Below are 16075 nucleotides of genomic sequence, written 5' to 3'. Positions count from 1 at the left end.
GGACGCTAAGGCAGGAGAATTGCTTGAACCCGGGAGGCGGAGATGGCAGTGAGCCGAGATCGTACCACTGCATTACAGCCTGGGTGATAGAGTGAGACTCCGTCTCAAAATAAAATAAAATAAAAATAAAATAAAATAAAATATTCACGCTTTAAAATGTTCATATCTTTGACCTATTCTACTTTACTCTGAGGACATGTATAAAATCATATTCACCCTGTTATTTATAATAACTAATAATTGGAAACAACATAAATCTCTAATTTGTGGGATGGCTAAGGAAATAAATGAAATTTTTAAATGGTCATAGGGACCATTTAAAGTGATATAGCACAGTAAAAACTCATTACTGAATGCTAATGGAAAGAAGAAGAAATTATTTGCATTTACACTATGAAGGCATTATTTAAAAATGTAAGCATCTTTTCTATGGCTGAAGGCTTTAATGTTTTAAATTGTGTTGAAATAAAGGATAACATATTGACTAGATGAAACAGTTTGATTTTCTACATTATTTTATTTATTTTTCTCCACTAAAGGGAAAAGGGAAATCTACCGAAATAATTGAACATTTAAAATGGCTTTAAGACTTATTTGACATAATTAAAAATGCACAGTGTTTTGTTTCTCTTAAAGTTTACATTATACATGCCTCATAGAGATATTTGTCAAAAGGGATATCCAACTTGCAAGCAAAGAGGTCACCGCTGGACAGCTATGGACTGCTGTGGGACAATTTCAGAAGCTGCTTACCCAAGAAGTCTAATGTGGAAAGATGTGGCTGTCACTCCCTGGGAAAACAAATAGGAAAGAATATGACAAAGGAGGAAATCAGCTGTTGAACCAAAGAAGGATTTAAATATTTAAGAAATGCCAACCACTGAAGACAGTTGCTCTGCAACTTAAAATCCTGAGGTCTGTTGTGTATCTGTTGGCCAAGCAGTTTGTTCACGACTATTTGGGGAAAGAATTTCTATGGAACTGGCATATCCTTAGACCCCAATGTTTCCGCTCACTGACCAGTCAACAGGTGTTGAAAAAGCCTGTGGCAGATATATCACAGATGGAGTGTACTCATTTTAATTTTATACCTGCATCTGTGGTTTTGTTTGAATGTATTCTTAAATGAGGAAATGTTTTCTTTGTTTCTGTAAATAAATTGTTATTGATGTAATCACTTTTTCATAGATACACATATGAATTTATTAATACCATAGGTTTATTTCTGATTTATAAATTTAATACTGAAGTTATGACTACACAATTCAAACCTAAACAAAATTAATAGAGAGTGAACTCTCTTTGTAAAAAATAAAAATTGTTGGCATCCTAATTTTAAGAAAGCATGCAATTATCTGGGCTTTGTCAAAACCTATTGTAGCTGGAGAAATAAGTAGCATTGAATTTTCTTACAAAGCCACATGTCAGATACAGCTCTTGAAACAATCACATTGGAGTCAGAGAAAAATCAAAACTAAAACAATATGGTAACAGTGGGTAACAGCCCTATTTGCCGTGTTCTTAAACCTTGAAAGAATGAATGGCTCCTCACAAACTTAATGCTGTGGGCCCCTTTAAGGCTCTCATACATAATACTCAAAAAAAAGTTACTGATTCTATCCAACCAGAAATTTGTTTTTTAAAAAAATCTGCTATAATAGATTTCACTAACATTTTCTGTTCGGTGTGTATTTCACCAGCCTCTTGACTGCAGTTTGGCTTCACTTCTGAAGGGACATAATACACCTCTACCAGGCCATCCATGGATACCTCAGCAGCCTTCTGTTGCACACAGTCTTTGCAGACAAGATCTTAACTGCTTCTACCCTTCTCCAGAAGCACAGGTATGATACATTGATGATATCCTCCTCTGCAGAGATTCATTTGGGATACTCATTCAAGACATGCAAATACTCATAAAGGAGCTTTAAAAAGGCGATGGACCATTGGTTCATGCATAAGTATAAGACCCTACCACCTTGGTTAAATTCCTGAAAATTATTTGGCGAACTGAGGACTGCTCCATCTCTGATGCTGTCAAGATGAGCAGAGGAACATAACTGTCCCTCTCTATCATCTTTTAGTCCTTTTGGGTTCTGGAGGCAACATATTCCACATTTACAAATTTTACTTAATCTCGCTGATGCTTTTACTTGCAAATCAGCCCACCTTAAACAGGGCCCCCTCCAACAAATGCTGTAAAATCTGTCCAAACTGAAATGGGCAGGCATCTCTGTTAGTGCCCTCAGGGACTTCTTCACTGTAGAGGCTTTAACAACCTCTTCTCATGCCTCATGAAGTCTCTGAACCACCTGTGATGGCCATAACTTGTCCATGGACTTCTGATACAAAATATTGCCCTTCTTCAGCCCTCTACTGTACACCATTGTGTTGGCATTTTACTGGCCACATCCTGGGCTCTCTTGAAAACAGAGGCTCTCACAGCCCCCAAGCCTGTGACCTTTTCTATCCAGTTGCCCATTATGCTTTGGTCATGGAAGCAACACTCCACGGCCTGGCTCTGCTACCAAGGCCTCCTGGATGCAGGATGGAGCCAAACTTGGGCTCTCTGGCATAGCTCACTTGTAGAAAGAGGTGGTCTCCCCTGTCCTGAGTCTCTTGCCAGATGCCACATTGCTGGAGAAGGCCTCCACACTACCTGGGGAGCCTCTGGGATCAACTGAGTGAACAGAAATGGGAGTTCATAGATTTAATGAATGGAATCACCACCACCATATGTGCTAGAGCTCAATGGAATGTGGCGACTTTCCATCCTTTAACCAGGGTGTCTCTGAAAGAGGATGGAACCCAAGCATCAGCACAGTTGGCTAAACTTTGAAAGTCATCTCAGCATTAGATGCCCTCACTGAGAATTGGTCCCATCTGTCCACTGTTACATAATCTTGGGCCATTCTTGGGCCATGGCCTATGAGTTCCTTCCTTTGGGATAAAAAACTCTGGAAATCTCCTTTCTTACTGATACCCAAAATATAAATTAAGGTAATAGATACCTCTATACATACTAAGGCCATAATACAAGCCCTCACAAGGACATTTCTTATCCCCTTTGGAGTTCTAGACATTAATGAATGTGAGAAAGGTGCATTTCACTTCTCAGAATATATAACAGTGGGCTCTTGAAGAAAGCATTCAGTGGAACTTCCACCTTGCCTATATATCTGTACCAGTCAGTTTAATTTAAGAGGCCTAACAGGCAGTTCAAAGAGCTCTTATTAAAGTTACAACGTGGCAAATAGATGCCCTCGTGGGTGTCACCACTGCTACATGCATGCATTGATTAATGTAAATTCACAACCACTGGGGACTCGCACTCCCTATACCAGTGCCACAGGAGTCCCTCAATTGTTTTTATTGGTCATAATGGGGGCACCTCTAAATTTTGTGTTCTTGATTTCCATCTCACTATTTGATCCTCTCCCTCCTGGTCAAATACATGATTTGCTTCCTAGGAAAGCCCTCCTACTCTCAGTAAGTCTCAGACATCATCAAATTTTAAGTGGATAGAAAGGCATTGTATCATAAGGCTGAAAATTTCATGTGCTTGCTCCATGTGAAAGTTGAGGCTGCTTTGAGGCTCTTGGGGCCCCAGAGACCTAACCAGTAGTTCTGGGCTCTCACCAGATATACTCTGCACCCAGCTCCAAAGCCTTCCCACCTAGCTCTTTCTCTATCAGCCCTACCAGTTGCACTTAACTTTTGGCTTTCACTGTCTAGTCAGCCAGCAAAATTATTCAATCAAACAATCACATCCTCCTGTGGGAAACAGGGAGCTTCCCCCCATCCTTTGGTAATTGCAGACCCTGGTTCCCATAGTCCCTGCTTTTTCACTTTGCTCCTGAGTTCCATCCCAGTGTGGCCCTGTGTGGCACACAGTTTCCTCCTCCCTTGGCTGGGAGGACATGTGACTAATAAACTGCTGTCAAACTTCCGTGTCAAGTGCCATGAGTCTGGCCATCCCTTTCCCCTAGGGTGGGAATCATTCCCTCACCAATGGAGAGAAGAGGAGGTGAATAAACTATTTGGAGTGTTCTAAGAAGAGAGGAAATATTGATAGGAAAGTTTAATCTAGAAGCAATGAGCATATATTGAAGTGTTTTTTAATGGGGTCTCGATGTGCTCAGTTTTACCTGCTGAAAAAATGCAGCAGAGTAGAAAATGAATTGGAGGGACAGACTGGAGTTAGAAAGTGAGAAGGTTGTTTCAATAATCCAGATGAGAAATGATGTGGCTTGCTCTAGCCTTTGGAAAAATGGAAGAGACAAGAGATTCAAGATTCTGTAAGTGTTTGGAGTTGGAATTTACTGGGATTTGAGGGAAGTGAGGATGCAACAATGGCTCCCAGGTTTCTAACTTGAGCAGTAGTTATGTGATGATTCTGCTGATCTTTACAGAGAAGGTGGGAAAAGAAATTGATCTGAAGGAGAAGATTGTAACTGAAATCAAGGGAGAAGAGGCACTTTGGAAGAGAGGGACTGTACAAACTATCTTTCTAATGCTGAACAGAGGCAAGTAAATCAAACAGGGACTAAACAAGCATTGTTTGGATTTGTCAATTAGTGGATCCTCATTGGATATCTTTGACAGAGCAGTTCCAGATCAGATTTAGGCTAATGGGCCTGAGAAATTTGAAGGGAGGTGAAGAAGTGTAGCCAATGGATGAAGACCACTACAGGGCACCATGCTGAAAAGAGAAGGGTTGAAATCGCGCATGACATCATTTCTGTTATTGTTTGAAAATGGAAGTTTGAACCTATTGAACCTATTCAATTCAATAGGTTCAATTAGAATTGAATTCTATTGAATTGAATTCTATTGAATTGAATAGGTTCTGATTGAACCTATTAGTGGAATGAACACTATGTTTTAGTTGACAAAGAGATGTTAAAATACACAACAAACTGAAGAATGATGGGCTAGGATGCTTGAGGGGAGATCCAAACCCAGATCTAGAAGGCTAGTTATGTTGTGTGTAAGTGGCATGCTGTGTGTTCTGCTTAAACTCTGTGTGAGACTGGAATACGGAGTTATCAGAAAGCTGGAGAGAATTCTCCTTGAAAACAGAAGAGATGTACTATCATTTAAAAGACTTGAGAATGGTAAAGTGCTGAATTGTAACTGTCATTGTGAAACATGCAGAAGGCTGAGGGGAACAGAAAAAAAGGTATCAGCTGTGTTGTTAAACAATACATTTGATGAGATCCTAACTGGGTCATTACCCTTGGTGGCCAGGTATCAAAAAGAAAAGAAAACTTGAATTAATCAGGATTAACAAATTATAGGCAAGTGTAGAGGAAAGTCAGTAGGTTCAAGCAGTTGAACATGTTAATTAAGAGGAGAGTTGAAGTGTTGGCTCGTGGAGCTCACCCTGATAGGACAAACATTTGGGAGTCCTCAGAGGTTAAAGTGTAGGGCATAAAGGGAGGGGTCTAAAAGGAAAAATAAAGTATGTGACTATCAAGCTTCAGAACAAAGTCCAGGGTGTGGTCATGGGAGTAGGCTGTTGAAGTGAAAAAGTAAAAAAAAAAAAAGTTTCTGTGTGTTTACATACTTTGGGGTGGAAAATTGAAGAGGATGAGTCAAAGTTGTCTTGAACTCTCACCTGATAAATCCGGTCACTGAAAGTCGAAACAACTGTAGAACATCATATATTCTAAAAAAACTTTATAATTTAAGCAAAATAAAATCATTTGTCCACTAGCTGAAACACTTTCAGTTGTAGAATTTGAAGCATTTGATGAAATTATGTAATAGAGAATGTTGTAGATAGACCATTGGGTTAGACCACGTTTTGAATCTTAGTATAATTTACTAGCTGTTTTATCCCTCTAAGCTTTATTTTTCTTATATACAGAATGACAGAAATCATAGTACATACCTCATGAACTTGCTGTGATCATTGATATGGTATTAGCATATTGCTTAGCACATAGTAGCCGTCTGAATTAATTCTACCTCTTATTATAACACAATCCATTATTTCTGCTGTTTGCCAATATGTTATTCATTTCCTACAATATAGTTTGCAATATTGTATTAGTTCTCTATGGCTGCTGTAACAAATTACCACAAATTTAGTGGCTTAATACCACACAAGTTTGTTCTCTTACAGTTCTGAGCTCAGAGGTTCAAAATCAGTCTCTCTGGGCTGAAGTCAAGGTGTTATCAGGGCTGATTTCTGGAGGCTCTAGAAAAAAAAAATGTTTCCTTGCCTTTGGTAGTTTCTAGAGACCACCTGACTCCTTGGCCCGTGGTCCCTTCCACTGTCTTCAAAGCCATCTGTGTAGTGTCCCCACATTCTGTCACTGACTGTTTCTATCATCACATTGCCCTCTCGAACTCCTGTCTCCCTCTTATAAGGGCCCTTCTGATGACCTTGGGCCCACCTGGATAATCCCGGGTAAGGGGTAATCTCCTCTTCTAAAGATTCTTATTTAATCTATTTTGCAAAGTTACTTTTGCTATGAAAGTTACTGTATTCATAGGTTCCAGGAATTAGGATTTTGGCCTCTTCTGGAGGGAGGAGTGCAGGGTATTATTCAGCCTACCCCAGGCAGGTACATCAGAGATCACAGTGAAGAAGACAGGAATATTGGCTGATTTAAGACAAATCATGTGTTAAATTCTAGAGTCTTTTATTTTCTTTCTTAATCTCATCACTAACAAACACGTGAATTTCTAAACAAATGAATAAACAAGTAATTGTCTGATGGATGTGAGAAATGTCCTCCTTCCCCATATCCCCCTCTTTTAACAACTTGACTCTCTAATTTTTCACAAGACAAAGTATCATTCACTACTCTCTCTGTTCTGTGTTCTCTGTGGAGCAGTGCCTGGACCTTGGCTCTTTCCTTGTAGACAAAGCAGCCTGTGGCTTCTTATCATCCTGATTACCCAAATTCACTGCTGTCTTTCCTCCACACCCTCTTCTATTTCCAATATATGAATGCATATTTGTAGCATTAATGAAATCAAGCATACTAGGGCACTGAAAGGAAAGGAGATGAGTATCGAAACCCACACTGCAAGTATCAACAGGCAAAAATTAAGAGAACATTTCATCAATTTAAGGCACAAATAAATGTGACCATTCTGCATTTTCAATTTATTTTTTAATGTTGATTCTTGGCCCATGAAAGTACCAATTACAGTTTATACAGAACAGTAATCATCAGCTTCTCATAACAGAAACTCAAAGTTCATGTATTGTTACATACTTTCTTTTTTCTTTTTGCATACAAGTAGAAGCAGCAAGATCTCCCATTTCATTGTGGGGTTTCAGATTCCACAGTGTCTTTCACATTTTATCTATTTCTAAATTCTAACTCTTCTTGATTTTATCTTGTTTAGATGTTACAAATTTTTCTGCCTCAATTTACTCTATATTTATGCCCAAATTCCAAAGCCCATTTTTATTGCCTTTGTCTCTCTCTTTTAAGGTTTTTTTAATTTCATTTTATTTTTAATTGACGCATAATAATTGTATATATTTTTGAGGTATGTTACGTTTCAATACATGTATACATTGTGTGATGATCAAATCAGGATAATTAGCCCATCTATTACCTCAAAACTTTACTATTTCTTTGTGATGAGAATATTCAAAATTCTCTCTTCTAGCTATTTTGAAATATGCATTCTTGTTAACTATACACACCCTACTGCAGAATAGAATACCAGAACTGGTTCTTCCTAGCTATTGTAACTTCATACCCTTTAACTAACGTCTCGCCATGATCCCCTTCTTAAGATTCTGATTGAAGTGAAGGATGCTAAACTTTCCACGAAAGTGCCTCGCCTAATTCGTGCTGAAGGGAAACTGAAACCTAAGTGCTTCTGAGGGGAGAAAGGAAACCGAAACTCCTGCCGGATGCATAAAAGACTGGCTGCGGTGGCTCAGAGCGGTGGCTCAGAGTCCTAGGCCAGGTCTGGGGTAACCTGGAACTTCCACCTGGGCTCTGCGCTAGGTCTCTGTTTCACTCCCTCCCCGCGGGGCGCGCAGCTCGCGGGTCTTTGGACACCACCGGTCCTGAGTCCGCGGTGAGGAGCCGGGGATGTCCCTTGGGAAGAGCCTGGGGCGGAGCTGTCTAGCGGGAGTTCTAGGTCTTCTTCAACGGACCGGACAGGGAGGTGGCCCAGGAATGCTGGGCTCGGGGCGCGGGAATCTGGGGAGCCTCCTGGGATCGCAAAGCAGTGGCGCACGGGCCCCCTGCTGGCCCGGGAGGCCGGGCGCGGGGAGGGGCGGAGGAAAGGGACAACCGCGAAAGGCCTGAAGTCTGAGAGAGAGAGGAGTGCTTAGTTAGGCATTTAAGGAGTCCCCGTCAAAGGTGGGAGCTGGGTAATGGAGGTTGAGGAGAAATTAAGGGACATCATATCTAAGCACAGCCAGTAAAACCTGTACATTGACAGCAGCAAGAAGCTTCCACCTTCAATCCCTGCTCCAGACTTGTAGAATCAGAATCTGCGTTTATTAATAAGATTCCTCCAGGTAATTTCTGTGCACCCTTAAATTTCAGTGGCTTAAGACAATAGAAATTTATTTCCTACTCCAGTAACTTAATTTATTCCTGGTCAAGGGGCAGGTATAGTGGCTTAAAACATTACAAGTTTATTATTTTACAATTGCTGTGGATCAGAAGCCCAGGCATGGGTAAAGTGAGTTCTCTGCTCAGCATCTCATGGAGCTGAAATCAAGGTGTTTGTCAGAGCTGTGGTCTCATGGGACACCATGGATGCTCATTCAGGTTGTTGGAAGAATTCAGTTTCTTGCAGCTAAAGGACTGAGGTTACCTGCTTTCTTGATGGCTGTTGGCTGGGGGTTCCCATGTCTTTAGATTTCACCCTGAGATCTTAGCTACAGTGGCCTTCTCACAACAAGGTGGCTTATACCGTTAAAGAAGGTATAGGGTACCTTTAAAGAAGGTATAAGCCTTCTTTGGGGGCATCTCCCGAGTCTACTATGATGAAGTCTTACATAATATAACCGAATCATTAAAGAGACTATGCCATTAAATTCACAGGTCCTGTCCACACTCAAGGGGAGAGGGTTATACCGGGTACTGGAAGCCATTTTAACCCACCAGCTCTTCTCCAGGCAGGGTTTCAGGAGCTTGATGCCTTTCATCAAGTAGCTCCACCATTCTGTTCCAATACAGAATCCACGATTTCCTTTCCCTTCCCTTGCCCCCATTTTTTTCCTCTTTACCTCCCCTTTGTGCCTTTCCTCTTCCCTCCTTTTTTCTCTTTTCCATTTCTCTTCCTCCCTTCTTCTTTTCTTCTTCCTTTTTAAGATTGTTTGAATCAGAATATGGTTCTGACACTACTGTGATTGGATGATAAGCCTTATAAGGTTCTTGCAATTTCTTTCATCCCCTTTTAATTTATTCGTTTGTAAGATTTGTGGTCTTATGTTTGTTTGTTTTTGTATGTGTGTGTCCTGTTGGGTATGTGTTTACGTGTGTGTGAGTGTATGTGTCCTAATCCCTGTGGTGTCATTTAACATATTTTGCTGGCCTCTAAATTTCTTGTAAATTAATCATTACTACTAGCGTTTTGATCAGATTCAGGTTTTCTTTTTTTTTTCTTCTTCTTTTTTCTTTTTTTTTTTTTGAGATGGAGTCTTGCTCTTTTGCCCAGGCTGGAATGCAGTGGCTTGATCTCAGTTCACTGCAACCTCTGCCTCCCAGGTTCAAGCGATTCTTCTGCCTCAGCCTCCCAAGTAGCTGGGATTACAGGTCCCTGTCACCATGCCCAGCTAATGTTTGCATTTTTAGTAGAGATGGGGTTTCACCATGTTGGCCAGTCTGGTCTCGAACTCCTGACCTCAGGTGATCTGCCCGCCTTGGCCTCCCAAGTTTTGGGTTTCTTTTATTTTTGGCTGGGGGAACTACAATACTTCAGTGATGGTGTGGACACTTGCCTCTATTTTTGTTGTGCTATCGTTTAAAAATACCAAGATCTGTTAATTCATTAGGAGTTGTAAAATGATGATATTCTAATTCTATCATTCCTTTTGTGTTTATTAGCTGCATTATTTCTAGAAATGAATCACTTTTGTATCTACTCTTTGCTAATGCGATGGTGCAGTACTTAGAAGAAAAGCAGGATAATTTCTTGATTCCATAAACCATTATTTTTTTTCATATATTGTCTTCAGATGCTATTGCTGGACATCCTGCTGTGAAAGATGAAGAGTTTAGCGTTCATATTTATTTTTCTTTCATTCATCCCTTTGTGAACTGCCAAGTTGGTTAATTATATTATTATTTTCATACTATCAAGGTTTATCATATTTTACAGCAGTTTGTGACTTTGATTCTTGTGATTTGTTTGTATGTTGAGTCAACAGTAAAAAAGAAGTAAACAGCAGTGACAAAATTATGAGTATGTACACATTACTCAGTGTAGAAGCAATCTAGGAATTGCTAGGCTAAGACATGTAGTTCTATGTTGTTAAAATTGCTGTTTGAAATAGACTTTTGTAAATTCGAAGTACCATGGGTTCTCTTGTTTTTCTTTATAGCTTCCTTTAACTTTTCTAAATCACACAAAGTTTCATGGTTTTTTGATTGTCTTCATTCTTGATGGGTTTTCCCCAATTTTCTGTATTATCTCTTTAAATAAAATTATCATTTAAGATATATAGTTGGCATTGTGGAAGACAGCATGGCCATTCCTCAAGGATGGCTAGAACCAGAAATACTATTCGACCCAGCAATCCCATTACTGGGTATATACCCAAAGGATTATAAATCATTCTACTGTAAAGACACACGCACATGTATGTTGATTGCAGCACTATTTACAATAGCAAAGACTTGGGACCAACCCAAATGCCCATTAATGATAGGCTGGATAAGGAAAATGTGGCACATATACCCCGTGGAACACTATGCAGCCATAAAAAAGAATGAGTTCGTGTCCTTTGCAGGGACATGAATAAAGCTGGAAGCCATCATTCTCAGCAAACTAACACAGGAACAGAAACCCAAACACCACATGTTCTCACTCATAAGTGGGAGTGGAACAATGAGAGCACATGGACACAGGGAGGGGAACCTCACACACTGGGGCTTGTCGGAGGGTTAGGGGCAAAGGGAGGGAGAGCATTAGGTCAAATACCTAAATTAGCATGAGGGGCTTAAAACCTAGATGACGGGTTGATAGGTGCAGCAAACCACCATGGCAAATGTATATCTATGTAACAAACCTGCATGTTCTGCACCTGTATTTCAGAACTTAAAATAAAAAAAGGATATATGGTTGGTGAAATTTATGACTTCTTAAAAGTCTAATTACATCTTTTTGCCTCCTTCATGAATTGAATCACTATTTAGATGCAGAATTCTAAATTCAAATTATTTTCCCTTTAGAAATCTGAAAATGCTTTATTTTATGAAAACATCCAGGAATGTTGCTTATTTTAATTAATTCTGTGTGCCAGGTGTTATTTTAATCAATTCGTATCCATCAGTTCATACATTTAAGTAGCTTGAAAACACAATCTGAGGTGAGTAATATTATTGTTCCAATTTTATAGATAAGTAAATTGAAACTCAGAGATGGTAAATACCTTGTCTAAGCTTATAGAACTATAGTATATTTCAGAACCAAGATTAAAATGCAAGTAGTCGGCCAACATTGTTCATTTCTTAAACCAGTTCTCATATGGCCTGACTTCCATTTCTTTGTACCTTTTCTGTCTTTCTCTTTATTCTTGGAGCTCTGCAATTTTAACAAGTTGTGCCTAGGTGTAGTTTTCTCTTTTGTCATTATTTCTACTCAGTAGTTGGAGAAACATTTCAATCTAAACACATTATGTTGTTCTTTAGTTCTAGTCTAATATTAGTATATTAGTTTAAGTATATATCTTTGATTATTTTTATCCCCACTCATTTTGGAATCTTAGTTATCTCATACTAGAATTATTAGTAGGGGGAGAAAGAGCTTATTGACTTATTCCTGGATATTTTAGTATTTTTAGAATTTTTTCATCTCTTTGTCTTTTACTTTTATCCTTTACAAAATTTCCTGGATTTTAACCCTACAGATCACTGACTAAAAATTCCAGCATGCTCATTTTATTGTTCTGCAATGACTTTCTTCTTTGTAAAATTATGTTTTAAATGTGTATGAATACTTGCATGCTTTCTTTTTTCTCTTTCTCTCTCTCTAGCAGCCTGTTACTATTTTATGAGAAATATTTTTAATTCTTTGAAAGCAGTAATTAGAAAATTTTGAAGGTCTTTTCTGTCTCTGCATCATGCTTATTCATCTGGTTTCTTATTTTTGCTTTTTTTGTGTGCCTCAAATGTCTATTGGTACTAATTTGTGTGTGTGTGTGTGTGTGTGTGTGTGTGTGTGAGTATTCAATCATCAGTTACTACAGGTGGCTGGATCTCTAGCATGTCTCTCCCTTAAATGACAGAGAAGTGGGGATAATGACTGTGAATTCTGTTTAGGTGTTAGGGCGTGCATGTGTTGGGGCAGAGGTTAATAGGGTAGCTCTAGTATAGGGTATATAAGAGGAAAGCCTAGGGTGTGTAAGCCTACTTTAGTATAGGGCATGTAAGAGGAAAGCCTATTAGGCTTTACACGCATTGTCTTATATACCCTGTCCTATGTCATGCAGAGCAACCTGTAGGATCTCAAACTTCCCATAGGCAGGCTACGGAATCCCTTGATTGTCAAATTAAGGAGGGATTGCCCATTAACGCAGTTTTATTTTGTCACCATAGCTATTGTTGAAAGTTTCACAGTGTTTAACGGGCACCCACGTCTCAGTCATAGTTATATTTCATTATAAAAACTATATTATTCCTTTTAATCTATGTATATTATTTCTTAAAACAATTTCTAAGTTGTCAGGACATAAATAGTTATTAATTTGTTTGTATTTAACTACTTAATAAATGAAACGGTTAGGTATTGATTTTGTCCTAGGAGTGGCATAAAAAAATTCCTGAGACTCTAAGAGCATCGTGAACATCTGGGAACCTGTAAATTAACTTATTTCATCTTGTAGAATCTGACGCTATCCTTTCTGAAGTTTTCTGTAATATACTTGGGGTTAATTCTGTCTTGCCTGTTCAGTTCTCACTGACCCATTTTTTTCCATTTGAGCTTGGTACAATTTGGAGAGTTGAAGAAAGATAGTATGGCCAATGCAGTTAGTGAGGTTGAGGATTGCGTGAAATGGGTGACGGAGAGTTTTTTGAAAATACCTAATCTCCTTACCTGGGCACAAGACCCATTATAGCCTGGTTCTAACCTACCTTTCCAATGTCATCTCCAATGAGTCACCCTGTCCTATGCCATGTAGAACAACCCATAGGATCTCAGACTTGTCATGTAGTTTCACAACTTTATGCATTAAACTGATGCTGATTTTGCTACCTGCAAAGTAATTCTCTATATCTCTCACTTTCCCCAACATGCTTTCATAAGTCTTCATCATCTTTTCAACCCGTTCTTGAAACCTCAGAACACAGGACCCTGATCCCTTCATTCTGATTTAGGAGCTCCCTCTCAATTCTCTCATGGCTTCCTGTGCCATTTCTGCTAGAACACAGCAAATTAGATGTAATGTGTCACTTAGTTATCTTTAAACTTACACTGGGTTGTACAAGGACAGAATCATGCTTCATGCATATTTGCATATGTTTCAGCAGGTACAATATTTTGTAAAGTGTAGATACTCTATAATCTTTGAAATAAGATAGTAACTGAGTGAGTGAGAGACCATACTTAACGCTCGTGTCTCCATTAAGGGTCCCTAAACTCCCCAGCCCACAGTAATTCCATTTTTCTTTAAACTTATTTGTCATTACAGTCATATACTTCCTTGCATTATTATTGTAATATTTAATATCAGCATGTGCATCACCATTATATGTTCCTTACTATCATGGAATAGGAATCTCTCTCTATCATCTCTATCTATCTATCTATCTATCTATCTATCTATCTATCTATCTATCTATCTATCTGTGTATCCATCATTATCTATCTATATCAATCAATCTATCTACTATCTATCCATAAATCATGTATGTATCTACCTATCTGTTTCACAGCCCTAACATATTGAATGGCAAGTGTCTCAATATTTAGTGTCCATGACAAAATGCTCAAGTGCATTTTCATCTACCTCTTTAGTATTTTCTTCTCTATTACCTTTGCAGATTCTTCCTCCTCTCTTGATATATTAAGTATTAGTATCTTCAAATGTGGATTTTTAGTACTCTTCTCCCATGATGCTGTCTCTCCCTGTCCAAGCAAGCTCATCTACACCAATGGCCTCATTTACCATTAATACTCAGATTACTTACCTCTTCAAATCCAGTCCAGACTTTGTATTTGTCCTCTAGACTTGTATATTTTACTACTTACATATCATGGCTTATGGGAAATCTTGAAAGCAAGTCAAATTCAGGTGGTTCACAAATGCAGCCATAATCTTTTCCTGACATGTAGCCTTGTTCTAAAATTCCCAGCCCAGGGAATGGCCTAGTCATCCATCCTGTTACTTGAGCTAGAAACTTGTGTCATCCTTGACAACCCCCTTTCCTCTCTTCTCCATCCACATCCAATCCAGTTCCAAATTATGTCAAGCTCATCTCCTAAATGTCCTTCAAGTGGATCCACATCTCTCCAGCTTTATTATCTCAGCTACCATCAAACTATATTACATCAAATTATCATCATTACTCTCCTGCACGGTAACTTTCTTTCTGCTCTACTAAGAAGCTTACTCCCATCCTGTTTATTCTCTATATTGTAGCTGGACTAATCTTTTCAAAGTGCAAAGACAATCACAATACCACCTGCTTAAAATCCATCAGTGGCTAATTTTTCATTCTAGCATGAAAAGAAAATTCTATAACATGACTTCAAATGCTCTGCAAGTCCTTCTATTTCTCTTGTCCTCTCTAGTCTTTTCCTTGATGGTCTCCACTCCAGCCCTACTGGCTTCTTTCTGGAATCAATGTCACCCACAACCCTTCATGCCACTGAGCTTTTACACATGGTATTCTGGTATTTCCTCTGCGAGAAATGCTACTTTTTCTCTTTTTGCCTAATTAATTCTTGTTTATTTCTTAGAACTCAGCTCAAGCATTATTTCTTTAGGGAAACTTCCTCTGACCTCTTGACTTTGTCGTTTTTGCAATGTTCCATTGTTTCTATGATTATCTGATTAATAATTATCTTTAAGCTTTGAGAGAACCATCAGCAATGTTGATTTGTTCATTCTTGTATTCCTTGTGTCTAATATTTTGCTTTACATATAGTAGTCATTCAATACATGTTTGTTGAATAAAGACTCATTTTCTTTTCTTTTTTTGCAGGACTGCCATTTTCATTAAGAACTGCCACTTAGAGGTACCAAAGTAAAGGGTATTTGCTACCTTTAATACTTGCCAGTTCAGGTTGGAGGCACAGGCAGCAGCAAGAATGGGTAATTTTCCACTTAAAATATTTATAGATTATAAAACAATGTTACTCTGTAAACTACATAGATTTAATGGAATTAAAATAACCACATTACTGTTTTACTTTCTTGAATAATAACTAAATGATAGCTCCTGTAAAAAGGACCAATTGAAAAATAACCCATTCTCTTTCTCTCTTTTTTTTTAAATTTAGAAAGAAATGTTCTTACAACATTTTCACAGAAAATGTCCCAGTTAATTTTGAATGAAATGCCAAAAGCTGAGTGAGTATTATTATAGTAATAAAGACGGGAAATCATAGCTTATGTTCCCTGTATGTCTATTTGGCCTTATGCTGATTTATAGACAGTTGACCATTGAACAATGTAGGGGCTAAGGGCACTGAACAACTATGCAGTTGAGAATCCATGTTTAACTTTTTAAAAATTATTGTTAATTAATTTTTATATATTTTTTTAAATTCATGCCAGACAGATAATGAGATAACTTTGTAACAAGGGTTGAGTAGGGCACATCCAACACATACACATGAAAACCCAATCATCACATTTATGAACTACAAAAGGATGGTGTTTAACTTTTTACTCCTCCAAAACTTAACTGCA

General features: G+C 38.5%; 1 protein-coding gene and 1 non-coding gene across 5 annotated transcripts in view; one reads left to right on the top strand and one right to left on the bottom strand.

Annotated features, from left to right (window-relative positions):
- Positions 1–793: 793 nt before the first annotated feature.
- The window catches only part of DDX60 (DExD/H-box helicase 60), a 110508-nt gene continuing 95226 nt past the window's right edge, over positions 794–16075 (top strand). Inside the window, exons 1-4 of one of the 4 annotated variants that reach the window (XM_055385763.2) lie at positions 794–915; positions 1701–1844; positions 15366–15475; positions 15664–15733. In XM_055385763.2, the coding sequence (XP_055241738.2) occupies positions 15472–15475; positions 15664–15733 (74 nt within the window). In that variant the 5' untranslated portion in view covers positions 794–915; positions 1701–1844; positions 15366–15471. Of the gene's footprint in view, positions 916–1700; positions 1845–7707; positions 8059–8427; positions 8507–15365; positions 15476–15663; positions 15734–16075 lie in introns of those variants that run through there. The other 3 variants (XM_055385761.2, XM_055385762.2, XM_031010494.3) reach the window with 3 other exon arrangements.
- LOC115934500 (small nucleolar RNA U13) lies at positions 15935–16038 on the bottom strand. The gene has a single exon (XR_004070291.1). It is a non-coding gene; the product is annotated as a small nucleolar RNA U13 (small nucleolar RNA).

The sequence above is a fragment of the Gorilla gorilla genome, chromosome 3 (genome assembly GCF_029281585.2).
Source record: "Gorilla gorilla gorilla isolate KB3781 chromosome 3, NHGRI_mGorGor1-v2.1_pri, whole genome shotgun sequence".
In the NCBI taxonomy this organism is placed as follows: Eukaryota; Metazoa; Chordata; class Mammalia; order Primates; family Hominidae; genus Gorilla; species Gorilla gorilla.
Note: the sequence above shows the minus strand (reverse complement) of the source record. Positions and strands in the feature narration are given on the sequence as shown.